This window comes from Aspergillus alliaceus (assembly GCF_009176365.1).
Source record: "Aspergillus alliaceus strain CBS 536.65 unplaced genomic scaffold BDW43scaffold_26, whole genome shotgun sequence".
NCBI classification, from domain to species: Eukaryota; Fungi; Ascomycota; class Eurotiomycetes; order Eurotiales; family Aspergillaceae; genus Aspergillus; species Aspergillus alliaceus.
This window is the reverse complement of record NW_022474709.1, coordinates 257,690-274,580: the sequence shown is the minus strand read 5'-3', so window position 1 is coordinate 274,580 and position 16,891 is coordinate 257,690. Positions and strand designations below refer to the sequence as shown.

Here is a 16,891-nt window from a genome sequence, read left to right as displayed (position 1 = left end):
TGGATGTTCTCCTTAGTTAAGTGTCTGTAGAAGTAGAAGGGAAAGAAGAAAATGTAACACGCCAGAGAGGCGCAAGGATATCAGTAGAACTGCAGATTGGCATCCGTAGATGTGAGCAACACAAATAAGTGAATCCATTGACACCGGCCCTCATGTATCTGTCAGAACAAAAAAAGTCTACTCCAAACTCCACCGTCCACCACTTCGCCATGCTGCGAAACTGTCAATCAATATGAATTAGTACGAGACACAAAAATTCCAAATAAAGCTGCGATGTCGTGGTCTCATGAACTCAGGGGAGCAGGTGGCGGGTCGAGTATTATCTTCCCAAAGAAACATCATGATAATGGAATAGGCTACCGACGAGAGCCGATCTTCACAATCCCATCGGTCCCCTTATTGTGCTTCACGCGACACTCTGGGCAATACCACTTGGCAGTTCGACTAGGAACTTCAGAGAGTCCGACGCAACCAAGGTGGAACCATTCTCTGTCGCACTACGAGTTTTAGTTAGCTTCAGGTACTCCAAGAGGCAGGTCAAGTTACATACGTCATTACTTTCACAGCAGATCATCGTGCCGAAGCTCACATCTCCGCAAAGGCAATACCGAGGCTCATTAGGGTCAATCTCCTCTAGAACGCCATCTTCGTCAATACGGATATCGCCGTCCTTCGGTCCGTGCTCGCGAACTCGTTTCTTTGTGGGTTTAGCCTTACGGCGGCCGTAGCTGACTGCAGCGCCACCGTCCCGTCCTGATGATACGGGACCAGGAGCGGGTCGCTTCCTGCGGCGGACAGGCGCACTCACGCTGGCTGCTCGAGAAACATCTGGAACAGGGGTCTTGCGCGCAGGAGTGGCGCTCTTTCGCCGAAGCTCCCTTCCTGCTGTGAAGAGTCCAACCGAAGGGACTGGCTCTGCCGACGCGGCGGCAGAGCGGCGCCTGGAGGGGGGTCGGGTTACGGGAGGAGTTGAAGTAGCACCTTCTATGGTAGGTGGGGCAGTCACAGCTCCAGATGGTGGGACCGAGCGCTTAGACACGATAGGCGATGCCGGCGGGGGAGTTGGCTTCGTTTCGGGTATTTCAGAAACGGCTATGGGCACGTTGGTTAACGGTGTGGTAGCTGAAGCACTTGGGGCGCTAACACTTGATTCCATCGGCGTGTCGCTTGTCTTACGGCGTTTTGACGAACTTCGCAGCGCAGTCCGTGTTTCGGCATCAGCCAGAGGGACGGCCGTAGTTTCCATGACGGGGCTCTCGTCTGGTTTTCTTTTCTTCGCGGCTCTGCTTGGTTTACCAGCCTGAGTGTGATCAACGTTGGGGACTGGGACCTTGATAGGAGAGGTTACCTGCGTCTGACGTTTGGCCGCTTCTGCCTCCGCCGCCGCGGCAGCCGCTTGCTCGCGCGCTTGGTTTTCGCGCTTAAGCTTCTTCGCCTCGTTGAGCTTCATCCCCCGGTTGCTCAACTTTGTCTCGAAAGTGCCTTCTGTGTCCTTGGTCGCTTCACTCCGTTTAGTCAACTTGCCTGGGATATAGTTGTTCATGATATCATCACAGTCAATGAATTCAGCTCCGTTCGCCTCAGATTGCGCCTTTGCGGCCCTATAAGCCTCCCAGCCACGGCCTCGTAGAGCTAATTCGCGATGTATCATCACCTCACTGGGCTGCCAGACGGCATTCTTCTTCATCTTCTTACGCAGTTTAGTCATCTCCCACTCTGTCAGACGCAACCATGGCATGTCCTCGCTACCCGGCTTCGCATCTTCAGGAGGTGGCTTGAGCAACGCCAGGGCATTGCTTGTCGATATATTCGCTATACCGCTATGTGCATGGGTCCCTAGTGACGTTCGCGAACGCCTACCTTGTTTATCTTTCCGGCCTTGGGGATGTGCTGGCTCTGCAGGCGACCCTAATGGTACAGCTTTGGTTTCTACCTCCACGTCTGAATGCTCGGTACTGGCGATCGGGGAATCAGGATGCAGGCCGGCCAGATGTTCCGCTGAGAGGACTGACCGTCGTGTTCTGGATTTCAGGGTCGGCTTCGTGTGGTCATGGCTATCTAAACGCAAAGTTATGCGCGTTGTGGGCGCTGCCGCCTCATCACGCTTCTTGATTGATCGGCCACGCTTGGTGGCGGGAACGGTCCGCGGCGGGCCAGGATCGGTTGATGGTTTGGGGAGAGCCTCCAGCTTCTGTTTGATACAGTCTAGGCGATTGAAATGGCGATCGACGACATCATATAAGCGACATGCCTCAGCGTATGCGGACTCGCGGGCATTGACCGCGCGGTCGAGGTGAGAGGAGATGTCCTTGCGCAACTTGCGCGCATCCGGACGTCCGTCGGTAGGTAAGTCAGGAAGTTGTCCATAAGTCTTGGTGAGCTCATGTACGTCTTGAGTGGCTTCCAGGTAGCGCTCGTCCAAGCCGCGGATGAGAGTGAGGGAGCGGATGATGTCAGCAGGGAGGTATTCGGTATAATCGATGAAGTCGGTGACGGTAGCTTGGGCGTCAGGGTCAAAGGGGCCATCCAGGATGACTCCACCAGCATCGTCGTCGGAGTCAGCCATGGTGAAAAGTAACAAATGCGTGGAAGGAGAAGAGTCGTAAAGCGCGGCTGGAATGTTATTGTTTATGACGGCACCTTACGTGACGGCGTGGCCATCGAGGGAAGTTCAATGCAAACACATGGACTGTCAGATTGAGACAGACCGACCGGGCCTGCAGATAGGCGCAGTGAATCCGACTAGGGATGGAAGGAAAAGCGAGAGAGATTTTGGTATTAGATAGAGAGGCGTAGTTCCGTGGCAGGTCGGATTAGACTTTCCCATCATCGAGGCTTATTGGTCCTGTGGTGGTTGGGGGAATGACCGGGAACAACGTTCCTCCGGTGTACTGACCCATTGCCGGATTCGTCCTAGTCTGTCTAGATATACATACTACAGAATTATAGGTATTCTATTCCCCGTACATATATAGTTACGCATCACATTGAATTCATATTACTTTACACTTCACTTTACACTACTTCACAAAAGATATGGGAATAATTGCTCAAACAGTGACACTACTGCCAAATCATCCAATAGTAAAAGCTATTATTTTGCAGTGGAATTCCGATCCCTGTTGTAGTATCAGGGTGAATCCTCACTGCCAAAGTCATACTGTTGCCTTGCCCATGGCACGTGTGCTGCCAGTTTGCCTTATACGCAAACTGGCAGCCCATATAATCTTCCTTCCTGAACATTATTTTCATTCCATCGTCTCTTCTCCATTATTTGTTTAATCGAGCATCCCAGTCAATATCAAACAATGGAAAAGGCGGAGCGCTTGAATCTGCTGTTCAGCCAGGATGAATCATTGTTGGAACTCGATACCCAACTTCGGACCGTGCTGGAGATCCAGCCCAAGTCAGAGGTACCACACATCGGCGACAGTGCAAACACTGGCTGGGGACATTTGGACTCTACTATTCCACGGCCAGATCAGAGACTTAAATGGTCCTCTGAGCCAGATACCATGGACAAGCCACCTTGCAACGCTACCGAGGCTGTTTCTGAAAGCCCTGAATCTGCGGCTCAGACAATCCCAGCTCACAACACCCCCCTCCCTTCTGTAGAAAGCCATAGATCTCACGACGGGAGTTTCTCTCCCCTTCTAACAATTTCAAGATACGCCTACAAGTTTGTTAAAGGCGAACTATCACAGAGGTTGGCCAACCAATTCTTCGATGGAGGCAAATTTTGGAACAGATGCTGGGATCTGTGAGTACTTTAAGTTCCTTAATCGTAGCATACATCTAACATTGCAGGCACTATATCAAACTTCCACCCCAGATAGGTCTTTGTCATCTCATTCTCGTGCCCACTTCCCAAGTCCGAGATTTCTTCCAAGAGATCAACCATGCCCTGCAATGTAACCTAGCCCTCTCGGATGAAGGTCTGATTCTCAACTTTCACAAGGAAGGATTTCCTCAACCTATATTCATAGGCAGAAGCACCAGCCGGGAGACCAAAGACCGCTTGGAATCGCAGGTCCCCGCCTCATCTGGCAGGACCTGTCCTTCGTCTGGAATGGATGAGCAGTTCCTAGCCTTTGAGCAAATGATAGAGACCGCGTGGGAAACTACTAGGAACAGGAAGAAACCTTCTAAAGCCAAGCAGCAACTCCGCATCCAGAATCAGCAACGACTAGCTGATAGCCTCAGGCGAACCCAGAGCTACCTGGGTCTACGCTCAGATGAGATTAACGACATGATCGACGACATGTCCTGGGAGGAGAGGAGAGACCAGCAGCCGAAACCAAGGCCCTCCCGACCCTTGCGCATGGATAAGCCCGTACCGTTCCCCTTCTGGCACCAGCCCGTGTTCATTAGTATCGATGTGGAGTCCAATGAGCACCATCATAAACAGATCACGGAGGTAGGCATCTCCACTCTGGACACTTTAGATCTCGTTGACATTTCCCCCGGCGACGACGGAGATCATTGGAGGACCAAGATCCAGTCACGGCATCTTCGTGTGGAAGAATATGCACACCACGTCAACCGAGACTTTGTCATAGGCTGCCCGGACAACTTTGATTTCGGAGCCAGCGAATGGGTCTCCACCGATGATCTGGTTGCTGCCGTGCAGGCTTCCTTCCAAGTGCCAACGGTGGGGGAGTCACATGCACCGCGTAATCTGGTTCTCGTTGGACATGCAACCACCGGCGACGTGCGGTATCTCCGTCAGATTGGTGTACGAATGGAACGCAAGCCTGAAGGGACCGCCGGGTTCATAGATACGGTGGACACCGCGGACTTCTTCCGAATTATCCGGAACGAGACAACCACGCGTAAACTAGGAGGTATTCTCCAGGAATTCGACATGATTGGCTGGCATCTGCATAACGCGGGGAACGATGCGCGGTACACGATGGAAGTGATGGTCCAGATGATGTTGGAACATAGCCGATGAGGGGTGGAGGAAATAATGACAGGTCATATTTTTCTCGAGGGTGCCGATGCTTGTGTTAAAGTTCTATAATTATATGATTTTCAGGGGTAATGCAGTAGTTTAATGTGGTCGAAATGCACGAAAGACAGATAACTTTAACTTTAAATGCCAATTTGCTTATTGTGTTTATTAAAGAAATATTTTCATTCATGGAGAAGTGGACCCACGAGATCGGCTAGGCAGGCCGACGATTTATATGCCAAATGCGTGATGCTGGAGAGCTTGATTTGTCCTCACCAACGGCGTAAAAAGTAAGCCAGGTTTACTTTCTCTACGAAATCTATCTACGAAATCTAGGTAATAAAGCAAACTATCATCTAAAATTAACAATACCTGTATATAATACATCGAAAAGAACATATGTCCCGTGAAAACAAAAACATCCACCTACCCCAAAACAAACAAACATAAACCCAAACCCCCAACCCCTCAATGAGATCACAACCCCACCATCGTGCAACACAAACCCCAATATACTTAACGTCGAACTTCCCCTCCCCTCCAACCATCTTTACAAACACCATCCCAAAATCAACCAAACCCACTGAAAGCAAAAAAAGAAAAAGAACCACCACAAAGATGACCCCCCTAACAACCCACCTCAAAACCCTAAACCCAAAAACTTACCTGTCGGCAACTACATCCCCCTTCCTCGCCGCCGCCGGGAACGGCCACCTCCCCAAACACACCCTCTCCCTCTGGCTCTCCCAAGACCGCCTCTACGCCCAATCCTACATCCGCTTCATCGGCCTCCTCCTCGCAAAAACCCACTTGCCGCACACCCCATCCCCGCAGAAAACTCTACAGCAGAAGATCGTCACAACCCTCATCGACGCGCTGGTGAATATCCAGCGCGAACTGGATTTTTTCGAGGAGGTGGCGGGGGAGTACGGTCTTGATTTGGCGGTTAAAGGGAATGGGGAAGGGGAGCGGTTTGGGCCGAATCCGATTACGCAGGCGTATATTGATATGTTCATGTCGGTGGGGAGTGCGGGGGTGAGTTTGTTGGAGGGGTTGGTGGTTTTGTGGGCGACTGAGGTGTGTTATTTGCAAGCGTGGGAGGGGGCGAGGGGGTTGATGGAGGGAACGGGTGGGGGGAAGGAGGGGGATTTGGATGGGGGGGCGTTGAGGGAGAGGTTTATTCCGAATTGGACGAGTGCTGATTTTAGGGAGTTTGTGGAGGGGATTGCGGAGGTTGTGGATGCCCTGGCGGGGGAGATTCAGGATAGGGAGAAGGGGGAGTTAGTCGGACGGTGTGAGAGGTGGTGGAGGCAGGTCAAGTGGTTGGAGGAGCGCTTCTGGCCGGATGTTCCTAATCAAGAGTGAAGGAAATTGATTGGAGTTGATTTGGATTGATCATGATATAATATAAACACTAATTGATATAGGCACATTGTCTCATTGCTCACGTCAAGTGTATCAAAAAAATAAATAAAAATAAAAATATGAAAATAAAAATAAGCAGTCAGAGAACCTCCCGGTGGAACACCAAATACACCCATTCATTCTGTTCACTCTGTTCTATGAAGGTCTGCTCTAGCAATAATATCATAAGGTAAGCCATGTAATTCATACGCGGATATCGAAAGACAAGTGTAGAAGAAGATTGAACAACTATGATGTCGCAGCGCTGGCACGAGCCGCGTTGCTCAACTGTCGATGATACGATCCGATCGGTTGGAAGCCCCTTGGTCGTTCAGTCAGTCATCAGTGCATCTACAAACTCTCGGATTGGCATAACTCACCTCGCGAGATCAAATCCAGCTCCTCCATCGTCCTCATCCTCGTCGTCTCCCAGATCCTGACTTGCACCGTTCGCGCCTGATCGTACTCTCGGATCATGCTCTCGCCGCGGAGGTAGTGCTCGACCGCTGCCCAGACCGTTGACCGTACCCGGTTTACTAGGGCTGACTAGATTCGGAGGAGGCGGACTGCTGCTCGGAATGCTACCCAGTCCGTCCCCAGGATCACCCTTGAGCGGACTCATGTCTGGAACCGGACGGGCGGGCGTACTGCCAATATCGGCAAATTTCCAAAACTGCGCCGGTGAGCTCATCGGCATAAACTTGGACGGTATTTGTGCTGTACTAGGCGGGGGTAGTCGTGGCTGCTGCCTTTGCGGCGCTGGGGTGATCATGGACGACGGCCCTTCGTCATAATAGGAGGATGATAAGATCGGCGGAGAAGCGACATTATCGGATAATCCGTACCGAAGACTTGTTCCATTGCTGTTGTTCTTGATAGCCGAGCGTGCGGGTAATGGTGATGGTTCTTCATAGTCTCGGGCAGGTGGGCGGAGAGGATGATCTTGGGGGCCAGTCCGGGTCACTCGCGAGCCCCGTTCCGGGGTGTAAGCCTCAACCGGCGCCACAGGAAAAGAACTAAACCCGGGAGACGACACCGGAGGCGATTTCTTGCCAGCGGAGAAAACTGCTCCCAGGCTATTGGCTCCACGCGTGGCCGGGTCTTTGGTGGCTGGGGAGGACGGTGCTGAGGATTGCGTTCCTTTACGGAGCTGCTTCTTCCAATACTCCTCACGGTACTCGGGAGCAATCTGCCACTTCATTCCTTTTCCGGGTTCGTCGGTGCGACGGGGCACTTTCTGGAAAGCTTTATTCAATGACAGGTTGTGACGAATAGAGTTCTAATCATGAATTAGGGTAAGTCATCAACCACTATATGGGACACTACGTACCTGCCAACCGCTCTGAGAGTGACGATAAAAGGCATACTTATCCATAATCCAATTGTAGATGTTGTTGAGCGTCAGCTTCTCCTCTTCGCTGGAGAAGATTGCTTGCGCAATTAACGTTGCATAGCTGTAGGGAGGCTTCAAATCCTTGGCAGAATCTTTGCTGTAGTCAATCTCCTCCGTACTCTCCATCATCATGCCTCGATTGTACAGCGGAGACTGCTTGGCGGTCCGTTGTCCAACAGTATCGGGGGACCGTGGCGGCGGCGTTACCTGTCGTTTGAGGAAATGCGGCGCTGGCGCCAAAGTTGGTTGGCCGGTCGAAGGGCGTGTAGTCTCGGGGGCTCCTGATGTCGCAGATTGGGGATGGGCATGTTGTGAGGCATCCCACGGGGCTACATCCTCTTCCCCGTTGGCAAGGCGCTGCGCACGTTGGACCAGGCTGGGGTGGATATTGGCTTTGTCGCCGGGAGTGACGAACATCATCTGAGTGTTGGCGATCTCAATGACATCACCACATGAGAGGATCGCATCGGTCCCGCGCTTAAGAATGGCATTGTTCAACCGGACGCCGTTGCGACCATTCACACGTATGTGCCAGGAAGCTGTCTCCTCACCATCGTAGAAGATCTCTGCATGTAAACGTGATACGAATTTGCTGGGTCCTAGGTCCACATTCACCTCCGGCAGCGCTCGCGCGGCGATGGTCACAGGGCTGGACTGCTCATCTAGCTTCTGCTCCCGGTCTGGCTCGCGCCCAATGTTGACATGGAGGGTTTTGACATAGTACGTCCAATTACGGCCGGCGATCTTGGCGTAGGCCCGGATGCTCTGCTTGTTCTCGGTCTTCGTATTCGAGTGGTCGCGCATAACGCGCACTTCTTCGCGGGCGGCATCTAGATATGATATCACCAAATCCACAAGGTCTTGGTTCTCGGATAGTTCTTGTTCTGGCGACGAGTGATCGGCCTCGTCGGCGGATTCGGCAGTCTTAATGGGACGAGGGTGAGGGGAGGTCCGTTCGACCTACAAACCGTAGGAATTAGTCACCGATCAGTACGGGGCACATATCCCAGCAAAGCAGTGCAACCACACACCTTGCGCTTCTTGTTTGATGGACGGGTAGGTGAAGAATCCGGGGCTTCCGCATCGGAGGTCTCCTGTAGTTGGATTTCCTTGCGCCGCGCACGACGCCTGTTGGAAAGTGGCATCCTTGGCTAAACAAACTGCGACTTGACTCTGCTAGGATATTCTGTGGTTTCTGGAACAGTGTAGATATTTCTCTTATCGCCAAACTCAAATTCTAATATCTGTTGACTTTCTGTGCGCTATTCACAGATCCCATATAAATTCACACAATCCTGCGCAAAGCGAACGATTGACAGAGGAAATGGTGCAAAGAAAGGCGAAGCGAGGACGGCAAAAGGATGGCCCAAACAGGGCAAAGGAAAACCTTGAAGTGGGTGTTCGAGAGGGTAGGAACCACAGGATGGTTTGCCACCGCGCAACGACGCGATCTAGGCGTGGCTGGCTTATTATTATTCAGCCACGGGAATTTTTTCGGAGGGGAAGGGTGACTGGAGTATCTGTACGGAGTTCGAGATATCTAGGGGAAAAGGGTAGAATTGGGAATCGAGTCCGGCACGAGGGAGGGGCGGAGTAACAAAGGGCTTGTCAAGAAGAAGGTCTTAAGGTAAAGAAAGTGGGAAAAAGAAAGAAAAGAGAAGCGATGACGATAACGCGCGCCGGTGTTTGGGGCGTGACCGCTTCCGTGTGGGGAAATCACGGATCTTCGTCTATCAAATCAATCAAACTAAATCCTTTTTCTTCTTTGTCTCCAACAATGAATGGGAAGTAAAAAACAACAAAAGTCCAAAAGCTCACAAAAGAAAAGAAACATCCTATCCCCGGTTCGCTCGGCTTTATAATATCCTCAAATCTCTTTTTTTATTTTTTTTTTTTTTTGAAAAAAAAAAGAAACCGGGTCTTCCCTCTCCCAATGCTACCTCCGTGGAGTTGCGAGGATCTAAAATCACCCAAATGGATTAGTTCCCCGCCGTAAACAGACAGTGGAGACCGACCAGTACAGGAAAAAAAGGAAAACAACGGATCCTCTAGAAAATAAAGGTCGATACTATGGGGAATAAAAGCGAGACAAAGTCCCAGAAAATACAACTAGTCTTTGAAAAAGAACCGAGTGATATCCCGGTTGCAGGAATGGAGGCAATTCCTTTCCTCCCCCTCCCGGTCTGTCTTCCCCTGCAGCATCATTCACTACTAAGTCCACCGACAATTCTCTACTATATCTATACCAGTCCTAATCTCACATTTCATTTAAGTCGACCGGATTCCCGGCATAGGAGAGGATCAGAATTACGAACGGAGTTCGTCGGATTGCTTTTTGCTTGACTAATCATGGGGCAATATGCTCTGCTTAATTGTTCTTCTACTTACCTTGGGTGATGCATCCAACCGAACCAGACTTGCGGAGGAACCGGATCGGGCAATCAGAAAGCATTCATCAATACATTATTCCAATATTAATTAATCAGTTCCATTCCAGGTCAACTCTGCTTGCGTCATGATCGCCCGTCTTTGGTTTAGTGTGGAATGTCCCGATCTGCGCGGTGATCGACGATTTTTCTCAGAAGGGTACAGTAACATCCATCAAGAAATACTTCCTCTTCCAAGTTGACCCAAATACCACATATATTAGTAGCACTCGATACCCAAACATGATTCAGGGTTGCAAACGGCACATTGTATTTACTTATTATTATTTTCTTTTTCTTTCCCCCGTTGAAGGTTTTTTCATTTCATGCATGACACCAACGTAAAAGACCAATCATAATGCTTCTCTCACTTCACCCAGATTTACAACACTTAGGAACAATGCCAGAGTGCAAGGGAAAGGATAAAGTAAAAATTTGAAAAGGAAGCAACATCAATATAAATATAGATATAATCAATAAATAAATAAATTACGAGAAAATCAGAATTTGTACCCCAAACACCCTTCCATTCGCAGTTGGAAACTCCCACTATACAAAGAACGGAAATGTGCAAACCAGATGGTTCTTACAAAACATACAGAAACTGTAAATGATTCGATACCCGACTCAGACGGTATTCGGCGCAAACAAACAGGATGAAAAAAGATAAACTCCCACAACGGTTTCGTAATGAGCCGTAAGATTGTAACGCACAAGAGTAGAGAAAACAGGGAAGAGAACACGCTTAATTGGGCATTTTAGAATCACCATCTTCATCCACTCCCCGTAGCGTTGGATACATCACCGCATCACCGCCCGTCTCAGGCTTCACCGGAGAACCCTCAGACTTGGCAGGTCGGGAAAGGGGCTCCGTCTCCACACCTTCCATGTGGGTGTCAGGCCCGATCTCCGGGGTGTGCGAGTCGCGGTTCATTCTCGAGTCGCCCTCAAATTCACCCCGTTGTAGACGAGATGCAATGTAGTTGCGCAGGTACTCAATCAGGCGGACCTTTTCAACCCACTGCACATCGGATCGCTCAGCAACCTCGGTCGCAGCTTGGGCCGTTCGGAGCGTCTCTGCTTCAGACACCGAACCCGAAAGAGCAGGGTCAATCAAGCTAGCGGATATGCGACCGGGTGATGAGGATGCTTGGCGCGGCTTGGCGGGCGGTGTCCGCTCTCCGTCATCCTTGTGGTCATGAGACAGATCCATCGGCTCAGGCAAATGACGCTCCTCCGGTCTGGCACGCTGCAAAGTGCCACCGGTGTAGCGGCGACGCTCATCATGGTCAAAGATGCCACCCAGGGTGGAAGGCGGGGCGGCACTTGATGTGGTCGGGTAGCCAGCGGTCATGCTGTCGGGCATGGTAGCCGATGGAAGGCGAGGGTACATGCTTGAACCACCTTCATGATGGGGAGGTGACACCCGGCTTGCTGACGGCAAGGAAATGGGCGACCGACCCGAGGTATATGACTGCGCACTCGAGGGCGGTGTGAGCGCGGGTGTTCCAGAAGGTGAATGTGTCGCTGGGTTGGTCAAAACAGGGCCAGCAGAAGTGGTGGCCGTGGCATGGCTGGGAGGCAGCTGACTGGGTGGTGAATTTGTGGTACGATAGCTCATACCGCCATGAACATAATGGGCACCCGGCTGGGCAACGCCGGCAGCTGCCACATGGTCATCGTTCTCGTAGATGGTATCCTGCATCTGTTGCAAGAATTGGTCGATATTGATCAGATCGTTCTTGGTACGGACATTGCTCATAGGAGGGAGGTGATATGCTGGGGCTGGAGGATGGCCGCCAGGGCTGTAGCCTCCGCCACCTACTGCCACAGGCGCAGGCATGGGTTGGTATTCAGGGAGTGGACCACCGCTCAGGATCGGGAGAGACAGACTTTGCAATCCAAGTAGGCGCTGCCCAACTGCTGCATAAGAGTTTGGATCGAATTGGCGACGCTTGAGGTCACCGAAGAACTCGTTGAGGGCATCGTATCCACGCTTCTTCGATTCATATGATGCGTGACCAGCCTCATGGCCATGACCAAGCGCATAGTATACGTTACCGTAAGACGGATTTGCTGGTTGGGGTGGGTGGTGGGATTGGTAGTACTGAGGGGCTCCGTGGGTATAGCCCTGGCTGGGAACAGGATTCAGCGCGGGTTCAAAGTAGTGCGTAGCTGTAGCATAGCCTATAGTTCAACGTGGTCAGTTGTGCAATAAATGCGGCTTGGAGGATATAAAAACGAACCCTTGGCTGGGTTAGCCCCAAACATGATGTCCGGGTTCCGAGCACCCGGTTCAGGTGACCGAACCAGAACCGAATCATCCGCATGTGTCTTGACATGTTTCTTCAGATCCTGTGGGCGCTTGAATGCCTTTCCACAGAAGTCACACTTGTGAGGCTTCAAAGGCACATGTACTCGGATGTGGGAGGTAATATGGTCGCGCTTGACGGTGGTGGTTCGGCAACTGCCCCATTGGCAAGTCAGGTTGAGGTTGTTTGTGCTCTTGCGACCAACGTGACGCTCGCAGACGTGCTCCTGTGAATTGATTAGCCATGTTCTAGGTACGCACTCGAGAGGCTCCATGGTGATGCATCAAAAGAACAAATGGCTGCAGAGCAGATTGACAACAATAGAAAAGAATATGGGATTGTGGTAAGCTTACATAGAGGGCTTCTGGAGTGGGACACTTCTCAGAGCATCCTTGCCAAAGACAGGACAGCTCCTCGGTCGGGCGCGCTGCACCATTGACCGCAGGGTTTGCTACAGCTGCGGTAGCTGCAGCTGCCGTTGCTGTCACCGAGGATGTCGTGGCCACTGAGACCTGAGGCGGCGACTGGGTTTGGGTTTGCTCCTGCGAGGTCGACGCGGCAATAGGAGCGGCCGCAGTCGAAGGGGAAGTGGTGTCTTGGGGTTCCGACATTGCCAAGAAAATTTCTTGTCCCTTTCTTGGGAGCGGAAGTCGTTGTAAAAGAAATCAGTACAAGTCGGACAGAGTCCGTTTTTCCCTCAGAGAAACAACAGGTGTCTAAGCCAAGAGATTTTTGGCTGTAGGGGACGATCAGGGATGAGAAAAGTAGGTGAGACGCGATGAGTTGGCAGTGACAACAAATACCAAAGCAACGCGCGTATGATACTGAATACAGAAATCGTTTGATAAAGGCAAGGTCATATAGGAATAAGATTGGGAGGAAAGGCAAGAAGACAGGGGAAAACAAAAAGAGGACAAGTCAGGGGGGAAATATGGGGAGAGATAAGAAGAGAGAGGAAGTCTTGGAAGCAAGAGGGGGAGCCTTGGGTTCTTGTCCTGTGCGGACATCCGGAGCCGAGCCTTTGCCCAGAAAAGACCGCTTGCACAGCCCGGCGGAGGACAGGGACAAGACGACAAGACCGGGCCAAGAATGATGCGGGGCTGTGGCGCTCCTTACTTCCCGTATTGGTCTGGTACGGTACAGCACGTGCAGGATTAGGCCACCACTTTTTGTCTACTTTTTGTCTACTTTTTTCTCTCTCTCCTTCTGTGTCAAATTCCTTCGAGAGAAGTGGTGGAGAAAAAGTAGAGGGTGTCTCAATCTGATAGAGCAAATCTCTTTAGAACGAACACTTATTCTTTAAAAACATTGCCTCCAAAGGTACCATCATGACACTAACGCCATATGACTCCCAAATATAGTGTCCACATATCACCTAGGGGACTCGATCGGCGGCCGACCTGAAACGTACCATACCGAGTCAGTACTGGAGGTCTGCAACCCTCGGGCCCCGCTTACACATGAAATGAAAGAAGTTTACAACCGGGGGATGTTGGGTTAGCGCCAATGAGACCCTGGAAAGATGGGGGGAATGTCTGTGGCTAACCTGATTGGGTTCGAACTTCGGGGAAATTTAAACGAGATCACGAGCGGTTTGCCTGAATCTGACCACGATTGGCTTTTGAGATGGTCAAAGGAACCATTCGAATTACCTCACATCCGGTCGGTGCTTTTTGGGAACAGCCCTGTTTAAAGTAATAACCACGGGATATCCTCTTGGCACTCTCCTCTGTCTTGGACTCTTGGTCTCCCGCTCCGTGAAAGTCTTGGGAGTGGCCAAGATGGTGAGTCGAGACTGCCACACTTGGCGTGAGACTTAATAATCTTGCTGCCTTGGCTTTGTGGCATTCGAAGGTTATTGAACGGTTGCCAAAACTTCAACAAACGAAGGTGCCAACCTTATAACCCAAAATTATAATAAACTGGTTTGCCAGGGGTAAAAAAAAAAAAGAAAGAAAGGAAGACAAAAGCAGAAAAAGAAACAAAGCGAAAGTACTAGTCGGTACTAGTAGTTTGATTGCTAAACAACAATCATTCAAACATGCATGTTCCAACGGTGTCCGTTGAAAAACAGTTTGCCAAGCGACCCCAAATTTGGGGATCAAATAAGGTACACACGTGTTTCTAAGACGGTTTCGATTCCAGAATCTAGACTTCTATGGAGGAGATACTACTCTAATCCAATAAAATGGCATGGTTTCACTTCCTGACAGAGGTTGATCGTCCGAATTCCTCCTCTGTGCCCTGATCGAATACTTAACCCTGTTTCGCCTCGAAGGATTCGACAAACAATTGACCCAGAATTAAATCCCGCAACCTTCGTGCTCCAATGAGCTAGTGTTCATAGTATATGTCTGTTTGTTTTTTCCTATATTCATTGGCTAGAGACGTCTGAATTGAAAGCTTGACTACATTTAGCTTTCCTCGTAATATATATACATATACAACACATCATCAGGCTGACAGCGCCACCTTTGAAGGACTGCTGTTGGTGCACGAGTCATGTGCTATGGTTCTCGTATAAGCAACTAAGACATCCTTCCAACCCCGGCATTGCGGGCCCTTTTCCCCGCACTCATTCTCCATACTCTACTTTAACTACTCTTTCTTGCTGTCATGTCACTCTGAAAGTGGTACTATTCTGTATAGTTCACTTCCTTTTGGTTGTATTTATCGTTTAGTTCTCTAATAGCACCAAACCAAGCGATCCACATGGTGGTAGTCGATCCAGTCATGGGCATTGGTGCTCAGGCTGCAGGAACTAGGATAAAGACCGATGTTATTCCTGCGAGCAGTCACCAGTAAACCCTCCACGAACAAAGATGACAGACTTGTGGATCCAATAGAAAGCTAAGTTGGTTAGCGTTTACAAACGCGGAATAACAGGGTTGTATTAAAAGATGCAACACTGTGACCAAGAGAAGCAAATATATAAAAAAAAAATTAAAAAATTGGAGGTGTGAAGGAGGAGAGGGAGGGAAAATGCAACTAAAAAAAGAAAAACAAATTCAGCATTAGACAGAGAGATAATGAAGCAACAGAAGTAAGGCTTAGGAGGTGTACAATAGGAAGCTGTAAAGCGAATAGAATCTAGTATGACAGCAACAGATATCTCATCTCTTGGATGGATGGTGGATTCCCTCTAATGTGGATCGGTGAGTGAGATGTGGCTCTTTTTTAACCAAGCAGAAGACCCTACTCCCCATAAAGTCTTGTCTCAGAAGCAAAGGACGGGTTTGCTGCTTGGACCATTTGGTTCAAGAACGATGGAAATCTTGTGTAACACCAATAATGGCACTAAACGGAGACGATTGATTGCCTATGGCCAACCGAAATCGTTGTCAGTGCACACTCTGGTTATGAGATATGAACTGGTCCGGGTGACTATAGAGTTAGCGACCTCAACTAGCAGCTGAATGCAACATACTATTTCATATATTTTCGGCGCAGCATCCTCATTATGTGGCATTACGAAAATTAAAAGAACAAAAATCCAGTACCAATATATTGAAAATGGGAGTAGAAGAACCATGCGTGTCGGAAATTTGACTCTAGCGACCAGGTAGAGCAATGGACATGTGAGTATGTTTTCAACCTGACAATCATGGTCTTCCCAAGCACTCCACATATGTAAAGAGGACAGATAATACTGGTCTGAATATGTGGAAGGATATCAACGAGATCTATAGACGCTAAAGACAAGGTTGATCCAGCTACTCGACACCCTCCCTCTCTTTTTATTCTGCTTTTGTCTATCTGCCCTTTTGCTTTCAACAATTGCGAACAATTCTAAAGCATGTCAAACATCGTCTAGTTTGTTCTGGTAATGGGTCATATTGGAATGAATCGTAAAGCCCTTTGCCGAAACACTCGTGTCACCCGGTCGATTGCATTTTAGGGCACTGGAGGTTGGAAGCGCACCATGCACCAGCAAATCTCATGTCCCAGTCACTAGCGCAGGAGAGATCCAATGAAGAGTGTGTATATGAGTACTCTTAGGCGTTTTTAGTACCGGTACGCAAGACTAGTCTAGCGGTCAATTGGTGCTTTTGGTCGAATGACCTCATAAAGAAACATAGATCTAGCCCAGCATGTCAGCTGCTATGTTAAACGAGGAGAAGTGGAAAATAAATCCCTGGCTTATCCAAGCTCGAGTGGGAGAGCATGCCCTTTCGATAGACATGGAGTTTTGTGTCACTATATTAGAATGCTACGTGACATTCAACCCCACAAAGTCTGGGATCATGTGTGGCTGCACTAACTCCAAGCCAACCGAAGAACCTCAGCCTTAGCCTTATGAACAATTACTTATCCAATTTATGCAAATGTACAGTACTGGGCGAGTTATTGATATTCCTCGATTGGGGTACCCTCCAGCTGGCTTTCTACCAAGATGCTTTGC

The 16,891-nt window shown here is 49.8% G+C and overlaps 5 protein-coding genes across 5 annotated transcripts; 2 read left to right on the top strand and 3 right to left on the bottom strand.

The window, feature by feature from the left end:
- Nucleotides 1-356: 356 nt before the first annotated feature.
- BDW43DRAFT_300818 (putative PHD finger domain protein) lies at nucleotides 357-2,566 on the bottom strand (the record flags this gene model as incomplete). The annotated part of the gene is made up of 2 exons (XM_032044959.1): nucleotides 357-497; nucleotides 551-2,566. 2 exons carry the CDS (start codon nucleotides 2,564-2,566, stop codon nucleotides 357-359), a joined length of 2,157 nt encoding a protein of 718 aa, XP_031899589.1.
- Nucleotides 2,567-3,308: 742 nt separating this feature from the next.
- Nucleotides 3,309-4,954, top strand: BDW43DRAFT_311824 (uncharacterized protein; the record flags this gene model as incomplete). The annotated part of the gene is made up of 2 exons (XM_032047255.1): nucleotides 3,309-3,760; nucleotides 3,808-4,954. 2 exons carry the CDS (start codon nucleotides 3,309-3,311, stop codon nucleotides 4,952-4,954), a joined length of 1,599 nt encoding a protein of 532 aa, XP_031899588.1.
- A 618-nt stretch (nucleotides 4,955-5,572) lies between these two features.
- On the top strand, nucleotides 5,573-6,319 carry BDW43DRAFT_311823 (putative transcription regulator PAB1642; the record flags this gene model as incomplete). The annotated part of the gene is made up of 1 exon (XM_032047254.1): nucleotides 5,573-6,319. The coding sequence occupies one exon, from the start codon at nucleotides 5,573-5,575 to the stop codon at nucleotides 6,317-6,319; it is 747 nt and encodes a 248-aa protein (XP_031899587.1).
- On the bottom strand, nucleotides 6,254-9,545 carry BDW43DRAFT_278472 (putative forkhead transcription factor Fkh1/2). The gene is made up of 4 exons (XM_032042176.1): nucleotides 8,783-9,545; nucleotides 7,689-8,711; nucleotides 6,739-7,637; nucleotides 6,254-6,680 (listed from the first exon to the last, which is right to left on the bottom strand). Exons 1-4 carry the CDS (start codon nucleotides 8,894-8,896, stop codon nucleotides 6,608-6,610), a joined length of 2,109 nt encoding a protein of 702 aa, XP_031899586.1. The 5' UTR covers nucleotides 8,897-9,545; the 3' UTR covers nucleotides 6,254-6,607.
- Nucleotides 9,546-10,253: 708 nt separating this feature from the next.
- pacC (putative C2H2 transcription factor PacC) lies at nucleotides 10,254-13,477 on the bottom strand. Its single transcript, XM_032042175.1, has 3 exons — nucleotides 12,843-13,477; nucleotides 12,424-12,715; nucleotides 10,254-12,364 (listed from the first exon to the last, which is right to left on the bottom strand). The coding sequence occupies exons 1-3, from the start codon at nucleotides 13,098-13,100 to the stop codon at nucleotides 10,923-10,925; spliced, it is 1,992 nt and encodes a 663-aa protein (XP_031899585.1). The 5' UTR covers nucleotides 13,101-13,477; the 3' UTR covers nucleotides 10,254-10,922.
- Nucleotides 13,478-16,891: the final 3,414 nt, after the last annotated feature.

Coding starts and splice junctions, on each gene's coding strand:
- BDW43DRAFT_278472 (XM_032042176.1), bottom strand. CDS start 8,896: ATGCCACTTTCCAACAGGCGTCGTGCGCGGCGCAAGGAAATCCAACTA. Junction 8,712..8,782: donor CATCAAACAAGAAGCGCAAG/GTGTGTGGTTGC, acceptor TACGGTTTGTAG/GTCGAACGGACCTCCCCTCA. Junction 6,681..6,738: donor GCTGGATTTGATCTCGCGAG/GTGAGTTATGCC, acceptor TGAACGACCAAG/GGGCTTCCAACCGATCGGAT.
- pacC (XM_032042175.1), bottom strand. CDS start 13,100: ATGTCGGAACCCCAAGACACCACTTCCCCTTCGACTGCGGCCGCTCCT. Junction 12,716..12,842: donor CCACTCCAGAAGCCCTCTAT/GTAAGCTTACCA, acceptor ATCAATTCACAG/GAGCACGTCTGCGAGCGTCA. Junction 12,365..12,423: donor TGGGGCTAACCCAGCCAAGG/GTTCGTTTTTAT, acceptor GTTGAACTATAG/GCTATGCTACAGCTACGCAC.